The sequence below is a fragment of the Zalophus californianus genome, chromosome 3 (genome assembly GCF_009762305.2).
Source record: "Zalophus californianus isolate mZalCal1 chromosome 3, mZalCal1.pri.v2, whole genome shotgun sequence".
Lineage (NCBI taxonomy): Eukaryota > Metazoa > Chordata > Mammalia > Carnivora > Otariidae > Zalophus > Zalophus californianus.
Genome location: NC_045597.1, coordinates 143,879,686 through 143,900,608, shown reverse-complemented (window position 1 = coordinate 143,900,608; position 20,923 = coordinate 143,879,686). Strand labels below are relative to the sequence as shown.

At 37.9% G+C, this 20,923-nt stretch overlaps 1 protein-coding gene across 2 annotated transcripts in view; it reads right to left on the bottom strand.

The window, feature by feature from the left end:
- ITGA4 (integrin subunit alpha 4) overlaps positions 1 to 20,923 on the bottom strand; it is a 78,251-nt gene that overhangs the window by 50,515 nt on the left and 6,813 nt on the right. For both annotated transcript variants that reach the window (XM_027589573.1, XM_027589574.1), the window contains exons 3-10: positions 10,574 to 10,680; positions 10,349 to 10,478; positions 8,552 to 8,619; positions 7,063 to 7,192; positions 5,288 to 5,373; positions 4,572 to 4,634; positions 4,351 to 4,488; positions 956 to 1,067 (exon numbers count right to left, since the gene is read on the bottom strand). In XM_027589573.1, the coding sequence (XP_027445374.1) occupies positions 956 to 1,067; positions 4,351 to 4,488; positions 4,572 to 4,634; positions 5,288 to 5,373; positions 7,063 to 7,192; positions 8,552 to 8,619; positions 10,349 to 10,478; positions 10,574 to 10,680 (834 nt within the window). The remainder of the gene's footprint in view (positions 1 to 955; positions 1,068 to 4,350; positions 4,489 to 4,571; positions 4,635 to 5,287; positions 5,374 to 7,062; positions 7,193 to 8,551; positions 8,620 to 10,348; positions 10,479 to 10,573; positions 10,681 to 20,923) is intronic.

Here is a 20,923-nt window from a genome sequence, read left to right as displayed (position 1 = left end):
AATGGTGATATTTGTACACCAAATTACACTCTGACATTTAATAGGGTTCATATATTCAATATGTGATGTATATCCTATATATATTCAAAAGAGATATTCAATAACCCGCTAACTTTCTTCTCGAAGACAAACATTTTATACATTGCAAGTAGAATGAAGTCTTTATGCATCAGAAATTAAACAAGTGAGAACTTAAGAGTACTCCCTCGCTTATTTTTAGTATCCAAGTAAATTTCAACCTAACATCACCATATACCAATTGCCAATGACCATATCAAGAGGAAAGACAATTCTGAGCCCTGAAAGCATCAAATACTTACTTGCTGAACTCTAGAAATTAAACAGACTCCTCTCAAATCCATTCATCATTTTATGCACAATTTTACCAGACTTAGTTACCCCTCAGTTTTAGATTGAAAAAAAGTCAATGTTAAGAGGGAAGGCGGGTAGACACAGGTACTTCAACAGCAGGGCTGATACCCCGGCAACAGGCTCAGTAATGACATCTATTCCATTCTGGAGAGGTTTCCACATCAGTTGGTAAATAGCCACTATTGCTGGGTCTGCCAGTTGCCCCCTTATCACCGCTTAGGACTCTCTCCCACATTTCCCCAAATCCTTCCACAGTACAGCAGCTGAACAATGAATGCCTAGCACAACAGGAGTCTTCTGGAACCATGCTCCAGCTCTGCAGCCAGCCTCTGTTGCGTCTTGTCAGTATCCTTACCGTACTTATCATCAAATAGTACAGTCTAGGAAGTCTGATCAATTAAGAATCAATAACTGACAAGTGAGGAGAAGTCAGACGTTAACACTAAAAAGAAAATACACTTAGCATAACATTCTGGCTCCATTTTGTAGAGAAAGGCAACTGACCTAAAATTCCACTCACATGCTCTTCCGTGTACCATTTTCAAAGCAGAAATCAAGTACTGAATTAAATACTTTGAATTACCTTCAAAGCCATCATTATCAATGTCACCAAGATTAACTATAGATTCCCCAAATCTTGCAGCATATTTGTCACTTCCAATGAGCTCTGTTTCCATTTCATTCATTACTGCTCCCTAGACAGAAAAGGGGAGAAAAGGTGTCATCATAACACTCCCTGACAACTTTACACATGATTTACCATCGTAATTGGATACGGATTTTTTTCTAATGCTTCAAACAAGTTGGATAAACTAGAGACTGGGCTTTAGTACCCACATCTCAGTTCAATTCAATAAATATTTATCAAGTATGTCAACACATATAATAGTATGATTAGAGCTCGGGGGACATAAAAATTGTCAGACTCATGATCCCTAGCTTTGAAAACCCAATAAATCATTTTGATAATTCATTCTAACGAATATCTATTGAGTTCCTACTAAAGGCAATGCACTATGTGAAGAGTAAACAAGCAAAAAGGACAAGGCCGTGTGCGTAAGACACCCCCCCCTTCCCAAAGAAGCCTCGCTACAGGGAAGGCTCAGGCCAAGCATGTAGTGACTCAGAAGTACCAACTGCTTTGTACTGTCAAGAAGCAAGGACAGAGTATCTAATTGTGAAAGCAAGGTGAGATCTCATTAAAGCTGATATTCAAGGTGGCTGTTGAAGGGTGGACGTAATTTTGATACAGAGTATTATCAGCAGAACAAATTCTGAAGAATTCGGCTGTTACAAACAGTATGTATAATGAAGAGGACCGAAACCCAAACCAAACCAAACCAAACCAGACTGAAATGTTATGGTGTGGTATTTTCAACACTGAGGGAAATTCACTCTCAATTTAAGGACGAGGAAGCCACTGAAGGTTTCTGAGTTGAGGAGTTGGTACAACCAAAGCTGGCCTTTGGAGCCTTAGCAATGAAACATGGATAGGTCAACTGCTGTCTCTTAAATTGGAAGAGGAGTTATTACGATAAGACATTCAATAATGTTGCAATAATGAATCATCATAACAACTACCACCAGACCTCTTCCCAAACTCTGATCATGTCACTCTTATGTAGTAAGAAAAAAAACATCTACACACTACTCGTCATAGAGGATCCTTTCCTCTTCTTAAACAAGTCTATTCAACATTCCCTAATCACACACAAGTTCTTCTGCTTGTGATTGTGAAACACCCTTCACCTTTTATTTTCCAACTAAAAAACTCCTAAACTTGTTCAAATACTTCCTCTGTGAATCCTCCTAGACCAAAGTGATTTGCTTCTTCTGCTTTGTACATGCTGCTAATGTGCTATTTACCATGTTGTATTCAATTCTTTACTCTCATGTTCATGTCTTTTCTGGACCTGAGGTCTTATGGGTCAGGACTAAGATTATTCTCAGCTATTTTCATAGTTTTTGTTCCATTTCAGATACTGTTTATTTTTTTTTAATGAATCATCTCTACAGACAGAATCACCGGCACCAGGAACAGTAAATGATTTTATCAAGAAATAAGGGATAAGAGAGCTTGCGAGGCTCCAAAGGAAATGCCTAATTTAAGGAGAAGGGAGAAAGGGCTCCCAGGAAGATGAGAAGGTGCAGACCAATGGCACTGGAGTTCCCAGGAAGAGGGTTTCAAGAAGTGGTGATCACTCTTCAAGTATTCTCCAGTCAGAGAATGGTGGCCAAGAGTTCTTTGGGGACCTCTCAGAGTTATTTTAATAGAAGTAGGTGGAAGCAAGATTCATTGAAGTATCATTCTCTCTTGAGTTCATTCAAAAAACAATTATTGAGCACCCATTTCTCCAGTACTCTTTCAAACCCAAAAGAAACAGCAGTAAACAAGACAGAGGATTCCTCTCCACACGGTGTCTATACTCCAGTAGAAGAATAGACAATATCAAACCAGATGAATAAATATAGAATATAATGCTAGGTGGTGGTTAGTGCCATTTTAGAGAGTTAACAAATACGAAGTTAGAAGGGAACAAAGAATCACCTATGTCAGAGGTGTTAAAAGCTGAAATCAATTATGCAATTACCTCATATTCAACAGTGGTGCCTCAGGGTAGGCATGAGGGAAGAACAAGAGGGCAGCCTAATGGGTAGGGCTCTTTCCTTGCCCTTTAAACAAAAGAGATACACTTTTATCTGTCTTTCCTATTAGGACTGCTTAGGATTTCAGCGAGAAAAAAAGATCATATATCGCTTTATTTTAGGTGGATGTGATAATTTTTGAAGTGTTTCCATAAAGTTTAGTTATAAGGAGAAGGAAAAGTATGCAGAATGAGGATGTAGCTAGTATAAGAAGACCATTTATGGATAGGGAAATGCGAAAGGTCTTTACAAAAAAAAAAAAAGAAAAAGAAAAAAGTAAAGCCTAATATTGCCATTAAGGACATGTGAATGATCACTTTGTGGACGGTATTGCTTTACTACTAAATTTAAGTTTAAATACAGTCTATGGAAATCCCCCTTCATAAATAACTTTGCTGCTATATCTGGAACTTTGAAAATCTCTTAGCTTTGTAAGACAGTATTTTCTCTTTTGAATCATACAGTGTTTAGTCTGATGCTTAATATAGGAACTTATTAAATGCTCTAAAACCATTAAGATTACAAATACGTTCTTGAAACAGATTTTACTTTGTTGAATCCTGACTAAACATGCTGTGCCTTAAGAAATGACCCAATTGTCTCACAAATCCCTTCTTGCTCTTAAATCAAAGGAACAGACCAAGAAGACCCCATTAAGGCCCTATCAATTCTTTGTTTTGATTTAATGCCAAGAAGATAGACTGGCAAGATAAGGTCAGCAGAACTCTTTAAATTGAATTGTGAAGTGGTCAGTTTCTACTCCACAACATCCCGCATAATCTAAAACTCAACCGTAAGTGGTAATTACCTATTTCTACAACTACTATATCCACTTTGGAATAAACTATGCCCATTTTATATTCTTTTCAGGAATATCATCTACAAATATTGTACAAACTAACATCTTATGGTTTCCTACTGTTTCCAAATCAATAAAAGCATCTCGTACTTTATCTTCTCCTTCTGGTAATATTTCTAATTAAAGACATTCACGACAGAACCAATAATAAATCCACATTTTGAGGGATATAGAAAAATCATTCTTTCAAATTAGATTTGGATCATAATAAAACTAAAAGAAACTCCAAACACTTGAAGGACAAGGTGTGAGTAGGAAAAAACCAGAACAATTGATCTCCTGCTTCTGGAATATCAACAGCTTCCCATCCCCCAGCATGTTCCGCTTTTAGAGCATTAGTACAATACCAGAGTTTTTACTTTCATCAGTAAAATTAGCCTAAGGATCTAGATACAAAACTCTGGAATACGAACAGCTTCAGTTTCTATCTTAATCCCATCAACAGCCTCTACTTGGTGAGCAATTGGACTTACCCAGCCAGAGTTGATGTACACGAACACTCTGCCTTCCTCCCTGATGATGCTCTGCATGGGAGCTCCCACGAGTAGGTCTGAGAAGCCATCTGCATTGAGGTCCACAGCACACACAGAAGCTCCAAAGTAAGAACCAAGCTGCCCGAAAACAAAACCAGATCCAGTCACCAAGGGGAAAAAAAAAAAAAAGCGCTCAGGGATACCAAAGATGGAGACATTACCTTTTTTCCTTTCACTTCATGTAAGATATTTAGTTCTTTTGCATCGATGCTGAATATGTATGCCTGCAATTGGGAAAGGAATTAGAAAAACTCAGACTGCTAGCACATTAAAAAAAAAAAAATCTTCAGGGCATCAAAACATCAATTTTTGTAAAGTGTAACCGCTCACAAAGATTTTTGAAAATCCTTTTCAGAGTGATTCAAGAGGTTTAGGTGAAGCACATTCACATTAACAGGACTTCCTTGCCAAACTGTCTTCTCAGGAACGATGGTATTGATCCCCGAGGGCACGGCAAGTGTTGTTTGCCTCACTTTTCAAAGTAAGGCTCAGAAAAGTTTAGTAATGTCCACACAGTAATGTAACAAAAACCAGAACCAGAAATAACATCTTTCTGGTCTTACCCCAAAACATGCAGCTGTCTCAATATCCCATCGTCTGTAAACTCGCAAACCAGTAAATACATTCCCTCGACATCTTGAGATCATCTTATTTCAAGAACAATTTACTCACAAGAAAGAAAAGCCTCATTTGACTTATAGAATTTCTCCTTAAAGCTTTTCTAATAAAATTTTATCTAAAAGTCAATACAACTTTCACCACGAAATGCAGTTTACTGCTCATCATGTCTAGCCTTCACTTCTTACCATCTTTGGCAGTCCTTCCTTCACCTTTCATGCAATTTCCTCACAAATAAATGTAAAAATGTAATTCTTACTTTACCAATCTGTTCGTGTTGAGGGGCTCCTCCAACTACTTCAGTCGTATGTGGACTCCGAAAATGACCAGCTCCAACTGAGTATCCTTCAAACAAAGTGGAGAAAAGTAGGAGAATCATCATTTACGATGGGTAAACTGTATCATCATAAATCCACTCATAGAAATAACTGAGACTGAACTCCAAATGACTAAACAGTTTTAAGATATTTAGCTTAGCAATATTCAAAACTGGCCATTTATTCTATGCTTTAAGCAATCACTAGTATGCGTTATGAAACTAGGCCCATAGATGGGATGCCTGGGTGGCTCAGTCAGTTAAGTATCTGCCTTCGGCTCAGGTCATGATCCCAGGGTCCTGGGATCAAGTCCCGCATCGGGCTCCTTGCTGAGCAAGGAGCCTGCTTCTCCCTCTGCCTGCCTGCCTCCCTCTCTCTGATAAATAAATAAAATCTTTAAAAAAAAAAAAAAAAAAAACAAACCAGGCCCATGGCTTACATTTCCAAGTACTAGAAATTAAAGATAGCGCTTTTACATTTGGTTAGTCTCTATGTAGTACCAGGACATGCTAGCCTCTAGGATTACAACCAAAATATTTTAGGTATCTAAACTAGAACATTTTAAACTTTAAGTAAAAGAACTTCCTAAACTTCAACTTTTTTGCCATGAAATCTTCCTATTGTAATAAACCTGTATGATGACACAAAAGGTAAAATATTTTATTATATGACAAAAGGCATAATACTAAGTTATTTTTTTAAGATTTATTTGGGAGAGGGAGAGAAAGCATGTACAGGAGCAAGGGGAGGGGCATAGAGAGAGGGAGAGAAATCCTCAAACAGACTCCCTGCTGAGTGCAGAGCCCAATGTGGGGCTTGATCCCGGGACCCTGAGCTCATGACCTGAGCCGAAACCAAGAGTTGGATGCTTAACCGACTGAGGCATCCCCTAATTACATTTCTTACAACACTTCAAGACATCCTTCAACCATAAACAAGTAAATGTTGAATTATAAATAAATTCCCTCTGAAAATGAATTCTTACTGTATGAATGGGAAAAATGCTTAATTATTTCTGGGTATAGGCTGCTTGCATTTGAAGCACACGGCTTAAACAAATCTGTATTTTCTAAGAAGCTATAGGAAAAGCATCCCTTTTGCTGTAACAGAGGAATTGTACCAGGAAAATCTTGGGTTTCTGTAGAAATACAGACTATAAAGTGTCCTATTGCACAAGAGGAGGAGGAAATGGAGGGGGAGGAAGAGGAGGGAGAGGAGAAAGATAAGAATAAACTCTGGGAAATATTCTAAGAACTTACGAGGTGAAGGTCAATGAGCTGTTTTTAGACCCGTATGCTTCATAATGTTACCCATTGTCTAGAATGCTGTCGACAGCCCCACTGACTTTCACTTGGCCCTTTAAGAAACTATACTGACTCATACATGATTAAATGAATTCATGTGGAGTGCTTACAAAAAGTTCCTGGGATATGGTAAGCACTCAACAGATGCAACCCTTACAATAACAAGTTGACTACATAAAGATACGAGCTTACGAGAGTAAACTACACTCAGAGTTCTAGTCTAACTATCTATTAATGATTGTAATTACATATGTAAAATATTAAGTTTCATAGATTATATCCTTAAAGCGATAGTTTCTGAACTCTAACTGTTATTGGCCATTTTGATCTTTTGAAGAGACTGGTAATCATAAATAAGGGAAACTTGTATCTGTAAGACTGAGATGACTGGAGTTTGTCCATTTTTACAGTACCTAAGTAACTTCCAAATTTTACTTGATTATTTGTGTCTAAGAAAGCCTTGTATTTATTTGTAGTTATATTGTAGACAAAAAGAGAGCCAGTCCAATAAGACGATCCTGGGGCTCCCATCACAATTAAATCCTGTAAGAAAAAAACCAATTTATCATCAATTCAAAGTTTAATCCACCCAAAACCTCCTCCAGATATACATTTTAAGTAAAAAATGATGAGAATACATTTTTATAATACATTTCTAAAATCTGAACATTTGATGAATTTAAAAACATAGAAGAAAAAACCCAGAGAAGCCAGTTAATGAATTTTCACCTATAATCACAATTTCAGAAAAGAAACTCACACTTAGCAGTGGACTTTAAATTGAAGCAAGAATCATAGAATACTAGACTAAGCTTTTAGGAGACAGGCAATGTGGTTTCTGTTAAAGTGAATCGTATCTGGGTAATTCATTAGTGCTTATTATGGAGAGAATCACATGTTGCCAAAGAGTAAAAAATGGACTTAATTTATTCCTATTTGCAAAGAGCCATTGACTAGTTTTCTTAACAATGTTAGCTTAGAAAAAAATAAATACAGTGGAATTTGGGGCATATTTGGTGATAAATCCAAATTTAGGAAAAGGAAACATAGGGAAATTTAAAATGAACAGATACATTTGTCTGGTGAAATATGGTAACTTTTAGCAATCAAAAAGTATTCAACATATATCTAAATTTCCTAAACAACCCTGAATTCTTAAAAAGGTCAGTTTAAATATAAAGTTTTTTTTAAACACGGTAGGTAATATTTATGGAAATCGTTAACCCAAGGCCTGACCATAGATTCAGAAAACATTCATAAATTCTTAATGGGTTTTGAAGGGAAACTGGGAGACTTGGGGGTTGGATACAACTATGGCCTTTGATTGTATATCCTTGAGTGTTAGAGAAAAAAAATAGAGCTTGGGAATATGTTTAACTTAAGACAATATTAAATTCTTAAATCTCTCAATTCTCATAATTTAAATGAGAGATGTAGATTCATATGCTTCTTTTCTCCCTCAACTAGTGATTAAAAGTAACATATTTGGTTAGAAATTTTAAGCATCTAAATTAAAGCAAATAACAATAGCTACTTTTGATTCCTATTAAATGATAAGCACTGGGTGTTATATGGAACTAATGAATCACTGAACACCACAAAATCTAATGATGTACTACATGTTGGCTAACTGAACATAATGAAACTTCTTGATGCAGGTAATGTTTAGTGTAGACTTTTAGTTGATCTTACATGGCACAGCCATCTTAAATATTAACTTTTCAAAAGTATATGTGGAATATTGAGTAGTAAAAATTAAGTTGTAATATACTCAAGTTTAAGAGACATATTATTCAGAGATTATACAATTTTTTTTACTGTAAAGCATAATACCACTGTCTCAATCTTAAAAATTAAAATCCTATATGTAAACATTTAAAGAGCTATTTTTTGAACTAGTACCTCTGTGTAAAAACTAGATATTCCAGCTTGACATGATGCAAAATTTTCTCCAAATTTTTTCACATAATCTAAAATGAAGTAGAAAAACAATTCAGGATTTCATTGAAAAATAGGCAAAATTTGCATAATTTTGTTAATCTTGCAAATCCTTACAAATACACCTTTTAAGGTTGATATTTTATACTATCTCATTTTTAAAACAGTCACTTTGATAAAATGTAATATCACCAATCTTTCATATTAATCCTCAAAGATATTCCTCCAAAATGGCAATAAAAATATTGACCTCTGCCTCTTTTTCATGGGAAGAACATGCAGCATATGCTCAAAAAACTTGTCAAATGAGTATCTAAGACAGATGTAGGACTTGCAGCTTCCAGTCCAGGTTTGCATTTAAAATAGGCTTCCTAAATTGTGGCCAGCTGAAAGGAATAGTGAGTCCAGATCTGCATGGAGATGGAGGGTCTCCAATACAAAGCTCCCATGAATTGGATGCTTTTGGAACTTACTAGGAAGACAAAGCTCTGCTTCTCCTGAAGAACTGACCTAAGTAAACCTCTACTAAAATAAGAATCAGGACCACATCTTTGTTTTGGCTTTACTAACCAGAAAAGTTAAATAAATTGTTAAGTCATTTGTAATTATTAGTCCTGGCCATGATTTTTCCACTCCTTTTTAGATCTTCCCTTTTTCTTTTTTAAATAAATTTCCCCATAGTCTTAGGTGCTATAAGTTTATGCCATCTTGAATTTTTTTTTTTTAGAATGTGGCTGGGTGTATCCAAACAACAAAAAAAATTCTATGAAAATGTTTTAAAGTGTAAACCATAAACCATTAAGAAAATGAGAATGATAAACATACAGAACACTAGACTGAGTATTTCAATTAAGAATTTAAAATTCACCTTTTGTCTTCTTGACACTCAAAGGCAAATCAGAGATATATTAAATGAGCTTTTCTAAGACATCACATACCACAGAGGACCCCAATATGAATAGAATAACTGAATTTGCATACATGGTCAAATTTTGTCAGGTAATAGAAATGTTCTTTGGACACTGTGGTAATCATCTTGGTTAGAAAAACGTGGAAAATGGAATACATATATATTTAATTCTTAGTTTTCCAAAGACACATTTTTAGAATTTTAGTTCTGCTACAGATCTGTTTTTAATGCTCTGTTGACATTCACCCCTAATTTTGCTCACTTAATTGTTTATGGCCTAGCTCTGCATATACTACTGCTCCTAATGGCCTAGAATTTTCATGGGAAATCTTTTCAAACTTAAGATACCAACCCCTTATCAAGGAATGCATATGAATTTTAAAAACAAAAGAAAGACAGTGAGTGGGAAAGATTTGCTTACACTTATATTTGAATCTTTCTGAATATTCTTGGAAGCTAAAGATAAAGCAAAAAATCTAAACAGTTCTCATCTTGTCAGACTTTTCAATCTCAAATTTTCAATCATAATTTCATGATTTTAAGTGTCTGATATATGCTGGGCATTAGACTTACACAGAATTAAAGATATATTTAATACAGAAGTGGGTAATTATCAACTACATTCAAACGTAACTGGACAAATTTCTATTCCCAAAAACACAAAGCACATTTTTTTGCAACTACTACTGCAATTGAGTAAAAAGGAAATACTCTGAGTAGTTAAAAAGAATACAGCTATTTTAAAGATCTCTCCCCCATCCTCTGTACATGCAAAATTGAAAATTGAAAAAAATAATTAAAGGCATTCACTTGTTTCTCTTGATCCAGTTAATATCAAAAGGATTCCTTACCTTGATAGCATGGAGCTATTCTTTTACTCAGTTCTGTTCGTAAATCAGAGGGCATTCCATAGCAAACACCCGTGGGGAGCTTATTTTCATTCTTTATATAAAATATATTTTTCCATCTATGCCCACAAGTCTAAATAAAACATAAAAGTAGACCAAATGATGTGAACATCACACCCAGAATATCTGAATCTGACATTATCACTGGACTAACCCCTAGTAACCTACCACGATGGAGCCATTTTCTCCCGGCTGTCTGGAAAGCGTGACCCCCAACCACTGATTGTCTCTTTCTTCCAGGCAAGTCTTTCCACAAGGTTCTCCATTAGGGCTACCTATAGCATTTGAAAATAATTTTATCATTAGTTATCTTGAAACCATGTTATTCTAAGACAGCAGAGAAAATAAATATGTTTATCCCCAAGTTTTCTTCTTCAGCCATGTGCAAAATGCCCCTGACTCCTACTTCTCTGTCACCTCACACTCGGCGCACAGGATGGGATCACGGTGAGTTCTGCTGTGCAACAGGACGGTTCTCTCATCAGGTGGTTTGCATCTGTAGAAATGGCCTCTAGCAGGTAACCTCATCAGGAGATGGGTGACCAGCATGACTGGGGGGAAGTGAGTGGCGGGAGACCAGTTTAAACCAACACGGGCCATGTGGATGCAACTGCCGTGTGTCATCTGCGGCAAAGAATTTGCACCTTTGCTTTGATCATGTGTCTAGCATTACAGGCAACGTTACCAGGGCACTTTTTAAGACATTTCTTGCATTAAGACTTTAGGGAAAAGAAAAAGGAGAGCAATGTGGTCCTCAGTGCTTAAGTCACAGTTTATAGAAGCTGGAAGGTGATAACCGAGCACACACGGAAGGTCACTGTGTGTAATTAGTAATATTAATAATGCCTAGCATTTAAGACACACTGCCCTATGGTTTACATTTAGTTTATTGTGACTATTTTGAACAAAATAAAAAAGACCTGAAAAACCAGATTATTTGAGTAGTAAATAAAACACATCAAAAGGCACTTTGGCAAATGCATGAAGAGCCAGAAAGCCAAACATAAGTTTACTGCTGGGCAATAGAGCACTTCTAAACTGTACAGAGAAAAAGTGATCTTCCCAATGATAATTTCTTTCTTTTGTTAGAGCAACTTCCTTGCTTTCTAGCTGGGATCCCATTAATGTGATTTCAAATAAGTGATTTTGGGGGAGATTAAGATATAGTACCTTAAGAATACTTTTGCTGACTTTCTTCCCACCCTCTTCAATTGCCCTGTGACAGTTCCATTCCACCTGAGCTTAATTCCAAACGAAATTACAGTTGCATCAGCCTGGCTGGATAAGGATGTGGAACGTGGGTTTGTTTATTTAATTTTGAACACCAGTCACTGGTACCACGTTATCATACGTTTTTAGTGACCATTCTCTAAATCATTAGGCACCCTGTCTCCTAGAACCTTGACCTCTAGATAAAGCTGCCTGGGCAAACTCATAATTTATGCCTACATAAATAAGGCTAATATTTTGAAAGTTAAATTAGTTGCAGTAAATGTCCTGGAGACATTTAGTTTGTCCACAAGAAATTTTGTTTTAGGGAGAATAGAAAGATGTTTTGTGTATACCTTTGTTCTCCAAAATGATGTTCAGGACAAACAGTAAAACCCTTCAACACAGCTGAACTGAACAAAATTTCCTAGCAGCTTCCCAGAAGATTCTGATTCAGTGGGTCCAGGTGAGGCCCAGACTACCCCAGGTGAGTCTCAGGGTCTGGGACCTTGTTACAATAGAACCAGGATAAGGTTTTTGGCCAGGTTTCTTACAGAATAGGGACTACTTCCACCTATTAGTAGCAGCTGCCTGGAGCACTGGACTTGAGAACAAGTAAGGAGAGGTCTGAAAAAAGGAATGCTGGGGTTGATAAGCAACGTCAGCCTGGAATGGAAAGGGAGTTTGCTGCAGTCCAAAGACCACCTTGATAAGGTGGTCCAGGTAGAAACAGAAGGTTCTTTGTTAAAATTAACAAAGGGGGCACCTGGGTGGCTCAGTGGGTTAAGCATCTGCCTTCGGCTCAGGTCATGACTTCAGGGTCCTAGGATCAAGCCCCTCATCAGAGTCCCAGCTCAGCGGGGAGTCTGCCTCTCCCTCTCCCTGCCGCTCCCTCTGCTTCTGCTCTCTCCCTCTCTCTCCCCCCTTCCCTCTGTCAAATAAATAATCTTAGAAAGAATTAAAGGGAAAAAGGAAAGGAAGGAGAGCAAAGGAGGGAGAAAGACAACTTTGAGTGTTGGGTGGGTGAGGTCTAACAGAATTGTTACTGTGGTTATAAGATGCCAACATAATTGAAGGAAAGTGAAAGAGTGACAAACACAAAATTTTAACTTCCACTGCGATGCAATTTTCAGTTGGACTTTTCACCAAAACGGCCAGTTATTTTTTATTTTTACTAATGTCAAAATGGTAGACTGTCTACCCGAAGGTGAAATTCCTATTACTTACAATAGACACTTCAATAAAATATCTTCTCAGAAAACACCTAAGTCTTTCTAAAATTAATGTCACTCAGTTAACTAAGGCAACTGAGCAAGAGGAAAATTAAGGTTAAGAGAGAAGGGAGGTCACAAATAACACCTTAGCGCTAGTCAAAGGTGGCATATTTCATGGACACTTTCATCAGGATTACACCATTGATTATACCCAATATTTAGAAACAAATTCACTGTTCTGGAGATGCCTCCCTGAAGTTCAAATAAATATAGAGCCACAAAAGATCATGTAAGCTGCTTGATGAAAATGGCCAAAAAGTTTTTATGTGAATTATTGCCTGTTCCTTAACTGAGCTCTTTTAAGTTGTAAATTTTAAGATGGAAACCAGAGAAACTGTGATGTTAAGCAGTTTTCTGGGGCCGTAGCTGATTCCACATTACGTTAACAACACCAGGTGACACACAGAATCTTCCCTGCTCAGAGCCTCATCCACCATAGCCAAACGACTCACGTTCCTACTTTCTCTAGGTCACTTCCCTCACATATTTTCCTCTCCATGTCTGTGTCTGTGAGGCTCTCAGATCTCTGGGACTTACACCAATCACCCCCCCCCTGCTCCCCACCAGCTGCTGCTTGGGCTTTGGACCTGAATGACACTGTCCACTTTCCTGGTTCTTCAGCTTACAGATCATGGGACTTTGCCTCCCAAGGGAAGGAACCAATTCCTATGATAAATCTCCTTTTATATCTATCTACCCACCTACCACCTACCCACTCTACTGGTTCTGTTTCTCTGGTGAAGTCGAACACAACTACTACATTCATTTATTCACAACTATCCTACTTCTAAGACTTAGTCAGGTATAACCAAATTCATCGTGGCCAGTACCTCGTCTTGTTCATCCTTATCTCCCCTCAACACACAGCCCAGAAATGTGTGCTGATAGTGGGTCAGGAAATTAAACAATAGTCCAAAGCTTCAATTATGGTTTGACTAAGTTTCTTCTACTTGTGTTTTGTGTCTTAAGATGGGCACAAAAGGAAGAATGCACAGGCAAGAAGAAATTTCACAAAAACAAAGCCATGAAACAATCATTCTTCCACATGAGAAATAAAAACGAATTCTAATAAGTGCACACACACACTCTCGTTTATAGGGGTTTCTCCTTCCCACTTCCTGGCACTGCTTTTGCCACAGAAGCAGCACCCGGATACTTTCAGCACTGATTTCAAGACAGGATCAGTTCAAAGAACAGCCTGGAAGTCACCACTGCTGTTCTGGAGCTTTACTTAATTTCAAGGAACTTTTTAGCCTTTTCTTCTGTAGTGCTTGCAGAATCTTGTCAGAGAGGTAAACCCTTGGCATCACCAGCTTATACTCGGGGCCATCTTCAGAGCTTTCTCTTAACCTCGCTTGCCCGAGGTCATGCCTCTAGAACGTGGTTCTCAGCCCTGACTGGACATTAGGATCACCTGGGGGGAGTTTGGAACAAGTACCGACACCTGGTCCCCATTTCTGGAGGCTCAGATTTGATGCATCTGGATTCACCTGGTCCCCACTCCTGGAGGCTCAGATTTGATGCATCTGGATTATGACCCAGATGTAAGAATTTTTTGAAAAGCTCCCCAGACAGGTGTCATGTGCAATTGAACTTGTGCTCTACAATGTAAATGGTTATGCCTTCTCCTGTATTACATCGTCTTTGAAAAATACTCCATTTTCAAAATAATTGTAATACCTTTTTGTTCTCATTGGTTTCAGCTAGATATCAAAATAGGCTATGAAATGTTAAGCAAACTTTCTTCATGTGGAAAATACAGTATTTCTAACGTGGTCAGAAATGATTATTATTAGAACTGTCATGAGAAAGTTAATTCTCATGAATTTCCCTGACGGGACATCATAAATAAACTCAGATTATCTTTATATTTTATCCAAATGTCATACTGAAATGATTTATAATCTGGTTTTCAATTCAGCTCAGACATTTCTAATCTAAACTCTTGGTAAATCAAATCAGCTTCCTAATTGAAAAAGTACTTTACATGGTTTAACATAAAAGAGGCCAGCAGAAATTAACATGTGATCATTTCCCATGCTTTTATGCAACTAGAATGACTAATCTTAGCACAGCTGAATGCATTTTCCCAGTAGATATTAAAAATACGAAGCCACATAAAACCATATTCTTTATTCTAAAAATTAGGCCCACTTTTTTTTTTCATTTGGGAAGGAACATACAAGATGTATGCTTTTTACTCCAGTGTTTTATTTCCATCTATGGATTTTGTATCAGTCCGTACGCGTGTATAAATGTGCATGGGCGGTTCATTTTGTCAGATGAATATAAAGGCTGTCAGTACAAAGCCAATTAGGTCCATTCTTCTCCATCCCTTTTTTGTTGTTATTCGCATCACCAGTTTTGGTGTCATCGCTCCGAGTGCCAACATATGACAGAGACTACGGAAGACTAGATATTCACTCTTGAATGTCACCTCCATGAGGGCAGATGGCCTCTTTCGTTGACGGTAGCACTCCCACAGCACAGAACGGGACGTTACGTACAACAGGCAGGAACAAAATACGTATCTGCTCAGGGAGGGGATTCTGTAATACACTGACCATCACAAAAATCCTTTAGGAGGATATGTCAGCGAAATTTTCACCAAACTCTCAGGGATTTAAGCTTGGAGAGGTCTTCTTCCTTCACTACTATTTGTCTCTACTTCTCCAAACTATTATCCCTTTCAGTTTTAAGATAGTAACAGATGGTCTGAAGGGAAACAACATTTGCAGATTTGAAGTTCTTTACAGAATGTGATCTGGGAGTAGGACAATTGAAGAGAGAGACTCAGCTGGGGCCCGCGGGAGATGCCTACGTCAGAGGGTTTCCGTGAGGATCGTGAGGAGTAAATGAGAGGCCCGTGGAGTGCTTGGGCCAGAGCCTAGCAGAGGAAGCAGGCAAATGTTCGTCGATGTTGACATTATTATTATTTTAAGAATTAAGCTAAATATGATTAAACTGCACATATGGCATGTCATATATTCTCCTCCGCAAAGTATCTGTGGCCCATCACTGCCAGGCCTCATCATTCATATTTAACTCTTGTAATTTTCGCAGCAGCAGCAGGGGGCTATTATCAGCCTCATTTTACACAGGAGAAAACGGAATCTGAAGGAAGTAAAGTAACTTCCTTGAATCCAGGGGGCTGATAAAAGGTTAGAATAAAAAAATCAAAACTTGTCAGAAATCAAAGATCTCTGTTACTTCCCACTACTCTATGGCGTATACAATAGAACTCTACAAATATTTCAGAGGTATGAATGAACTGAAATCCATTTCACTTTCTAAATCTTTTGTTTCACCTTAAAATGTGTAAAATATCACAGATCTGCCCATAGACTGTTCAGTCAACTTTCTAGTGCTCAAGAAAGATGTCACGTACTTATACGTGCCCTGCCCTTTTCCTCAATTTAGATCGGTTCTCGGTATTTTGGCATTTCCACTGAGGAAAGCCCAGGGGAAAGATCAGACTCCAAGTCCTTCTTCCTACAACTTGCTGACAGCTTGAGTGAAACACTTTGTGGGTAAGGGAGCATGGGACTTTTGGATGCAATGACGTTTGATTTATCTGCCTGTGGCTTCCCCATCGGCTCAGACATTTGACTGGGGCTCTCAGTCTGACTTTCTAGCTACTAAAACAACACACACAGTTATCTGATCTTTCAAAAACATGACAAAATTTAAAGTTTCAGAAAAAGAGTGAGAGCCCTTCCTCCACCAATTCCTTTTTTTTTTAAAGTTGAAGTTCTTTTCCATTGAAAGATGAGTCCTACATATTTCAAATTTTTCTTAAATAATCCTGAGACACGGATGAGCACTGTTCTATGTTCGATAAAGAGTCATTTATTCAGGATATCTTTATTTGCAGAAGCAATAATTACTGAGTATAAATAATTGCACAATTCCTTCCCCTACCTAAATTCAGAATATTAGAGAAACATATGGGATTAAAAGTGAATTCAATTCAACTATGAAGATTATAAGATCGACCACTGCAGGATTATGAGGATCATAGAAAATTTGCCCTTGTGCCTAAAAGACTTCCTGGCACCTAGTAGGTGTTCATTAAATGGGAAATGCTTCTGCTCTGCGGCCTCCCTACTTTGCGTTGATTTAGACTGCACCAGCAGAGGGCGCTCACAGCGCTGCGAGATTTAGTCAGCGGACCTTCAGCTCTTTCAGCCAAGTGGACCCTTCTTGTTTTTCTTATCAAATTCTGATTACTATTAAATCCATTTCGTTCACTATATTAAACTATGTACTTTTCCCACATACCTAGTAAAACACGGTGGTGATATTTCTAAAAGATAAAAGTGACGTTTATGAATTCAACAGCAATAACAATAATTTTAGTTCACGAAAAGTAAAATGCCACGTTTTGGAGAAGACATGGGACGTGAGAATACTGAACTTCCAAGACCGTTTCCTCCAGCTTGTCTGGAGTCGAGATATCAAAATAAGCACAAAAGACTCAAAGATCAAAATAAACATCAAAATTAGAAACCAGTCTCAAAGTATTTTCTTTCTGGAAAGCCATGTATTTACATGTCATATTCTCAGGCTTCCTAGTCCAAATCTGATAATGGTTAATAATCATGCTCAGTGTAGGGTGAGAAAGAGCTCACAGAACCATAGGCCTGAAAAAGCCAGTGATTTCAGTCCTCTGTTTCATTTTAAGATCCCTTTTTTACTTTATACATTTTATTTTATTTATTTTACTTTACTGTATTCAGAAAGAGTTCAACATAGAGGTAGATGTCCCCAAGGAGAAGAGCCAAGTTTTAGGGCTGCAATTTTATAAATCAGGGCTGATCCTGAGTCATCACTAGACCTCAAAATCCTAGAAAACCAGGTCACTTGTGAGCTTAATTCTAGGTTCAGATTTTCCTCCAGGGACATTAGGCCCCACCTTCTTCAAATTCCTACAAGAAACCTAAACAAGTCTTTTCACTAACTACAGCAGAAAGGTGTACCACAACTGATACATTTGGTGAGCATAATTTAAAGAGGGCACCATTGTCTTAACAATAATAACTAATATTTATTACATGCTTCCTATGTATCCAAGCATACTTTTAATCCCATGTAAGCATATATATTAATTCATTTAATTTTCATTACATCCTATGAGCACATATTATTATCAAAATCCAAACTGTACAGATGGAGAAGCTGAAACAAAGGGAGGTTAAGCATCTTGCCCAAAGTTACACCTCTAATAAGCGGGGAAGGAAGGATGCAGGTAGACATTGTCAACCACCACCTTATACTACATCACAATGGTTATTATTTCCCTGTGAGGCAGGGAAGGAATCCAAATATTGAAATTATTCATAAACCTATACCTATTATATAATAACCTACTCTTTTAACACTAATTTCCAACATTAGAAAACAAGGAAAGAAAATTCTCTATTTCCATGGTTTTCAGTTAAGCTCTTGGATTTATGGATTCATTTGAAAAACTATCACTAATAGATGGATACCATTTTGAGTGTCTTTGAAACAAGAACAATACAAAAATGTAAACTGGGAAAAAAAAAAAAACCTCTAGGGAAACCTGCTCTCACTTAACGGTAGGTGGCCAATATTGAAGCACTGTGCTTGGTTTGGGAATTTACAAGGTAGGATGGAGGAGGTCAGGAAGATGCGAGGTATGAAGTAAGTGAGAGCAATAAAAGTCAGTCAGGAACTCCATGGCATTATTCAATATAGGCTCAGATCGAGATGAGGAGTTACAGATGTCAGAGGACATGTTTCTGTCCAAAGTTTAAAGGATGGGATAAGATGTTAGACAATGATTTGCAGACAAAATAATGACCTTCTAAAGAATACTAAAAACTTTCACAAGACAAGAATGGGATCAGGTGACATAGAGGTAGAAAGATTTCACAAACATAGGGTATACAGTGGAAGAGTCTTCAACATAGGGTGTAATTTTGAAAGGACATGCCTAATCCATTTCACACAGTATTTCCTATAAAAGAGATCTGATGACTAAGTTTACATGCTTACTATTTCTGAACATATTTATTGTGAATTACAGAATTTCAAATAATTTATATGAAAAAGATTCCCCCCATTTTTTTTAAATTTGGGGGGGCATCAGAACAAACACACCGCATTACCTAACACTTGTAAGCCCACTTCCATGTTCTAATTTGATGTTTCCAGCTGTCTTAACATTAAAAAAAAAAATCCCAGTTTTTAAAGATGGTGAGTTCCAAGCTTCTTGTCCCAGGAGTGGGTATTATTGTTTAGATTGCCTGGTATGAGCACGCAGAATCTCTGGAACCCAAGGCTGGCCCAGACTTTTGGAAATGATGCTGAAGTGTATAGCAGAGGAATTACCCAAATCTGAGAAATGTATCCAACCATTTCACATTTATTGAGCTTTTACTATCTGCTCATCAAAACTGGCCAGAACAAGCTCAACTACTCAGGTGTCTGCTCTTCCAGGAAACCTCTCATCATTCAAACAATTTCTTCTCCCCACTGTGTCTATCAACACATTTAATACATACTCTCATCATTAATGATCTAACGTTTACCTGTCTCCCTTGTCATCTAGAGTGATTTCTTTGAGGGCTTCAGCCATGTCTTACTCAACTTTCTATTCCTACTACCTAGCGTAAGTAACCAATAAAATGTATTTAATTAATGAGGGAAGAACCCAGATAAAAGAGTTGTTGACACTTGCTACCAGTATTTTCTTACTCCTCACTTCTCCTCACCCCTCTGCAGTCTGGCTTCGCCACTAAAACGGGTCTTACTAAGGTTACTCGTGAACTGTACTAAGTTCTTACACCTTGCTTGACCTCTTGGCAACTTTTGATACTGCCAACCACTCACCTCTTCCCAAGATCTCTCATCCTTTGACTTCCATAATGCCACACTGACCAGACCTCCTTGCTACCTCTTTAGCTTCTCCTCAGTACTTTTTTCAGGCTCCTCTTTTCTTCTCCAGTCGTTCTCAACCATGGATGAATATTGGTATCATCTGGGGAAATATTGGTATCATCTAGGAAACCCTAATGCCTTACTAAGAGTTCTCTATTCAATTCCATTGTGTGTATGTGTGGGTTGGGGGGGTGGTGGCTTCCACACCAACAAGCAATTCTCTGACACTGGCTGGGTGCCTTACAATTCAACTCAATTCTGACACTATCTGGTGATAGCATCAGATCCCACAGGTTAGGGACTTAGTCCTACAAACTGTCCCATCCCCAATACACATACACACATACACAAACACATTTCAGATGCCAATCAAAAGTCCAGGTTGTCACCTATACTTCTAACCAACTGGCTATCAGAAGTTCCAACTACCCCATCCCTGGGTTTGATTAATTTGTGAGAGCATCTCACAGAATTCAGAGAGGCATTTTCCTTCCTAGATTACTAATTTATTATAAAAGGATATAACTCAGGAACAACCAGAAGGGAGAGATGCACAGGGCAAGGCATGAGGAAAGGCTACGGAGCTTGCACTTTCTCTGAGCACTCCACTCTTCCCTGAATCTTCATGTGTTCACCAACCCAGAAACTCTCCCAGCCCTGTCCTTTTGGGTTTTTATAGCAGCTTCTTTACATAGACACATGACTGATGAAATCATTGGCCATTTGTGATTAATTCCACATCCAGCCCCTCTCTCCATCCTGGAGGTTAGGGGGTGAGATGGAAAGTCTCAACCCTCCAATCACATGTTTGGCTCCACTGGTAACCAGCCCCCATCCTTACGTGGTCTCCAAAAGCCACCTCACTCACAAAAGACACCTTTGTAGCTCTCTTCACTTAGAAAATTCCAAGAGTTTTAGGAGCTCTGTACCAGAAACAGCGAATAAGATCAAACTGTATTTCGTACTATAAATCACAATGACACACCTACCTAGATCCACTTGCAGAGAGATTTTATTTACTTAGGATGAGCACAGGTATTATTTTTTTAAGATTTTATTTATTTATTTAAAAGAGAGAGTGTGTGAGAGAGAGAGCTTGTGGGGGGCAGTGGGAGAGGGGGAAGAGCAG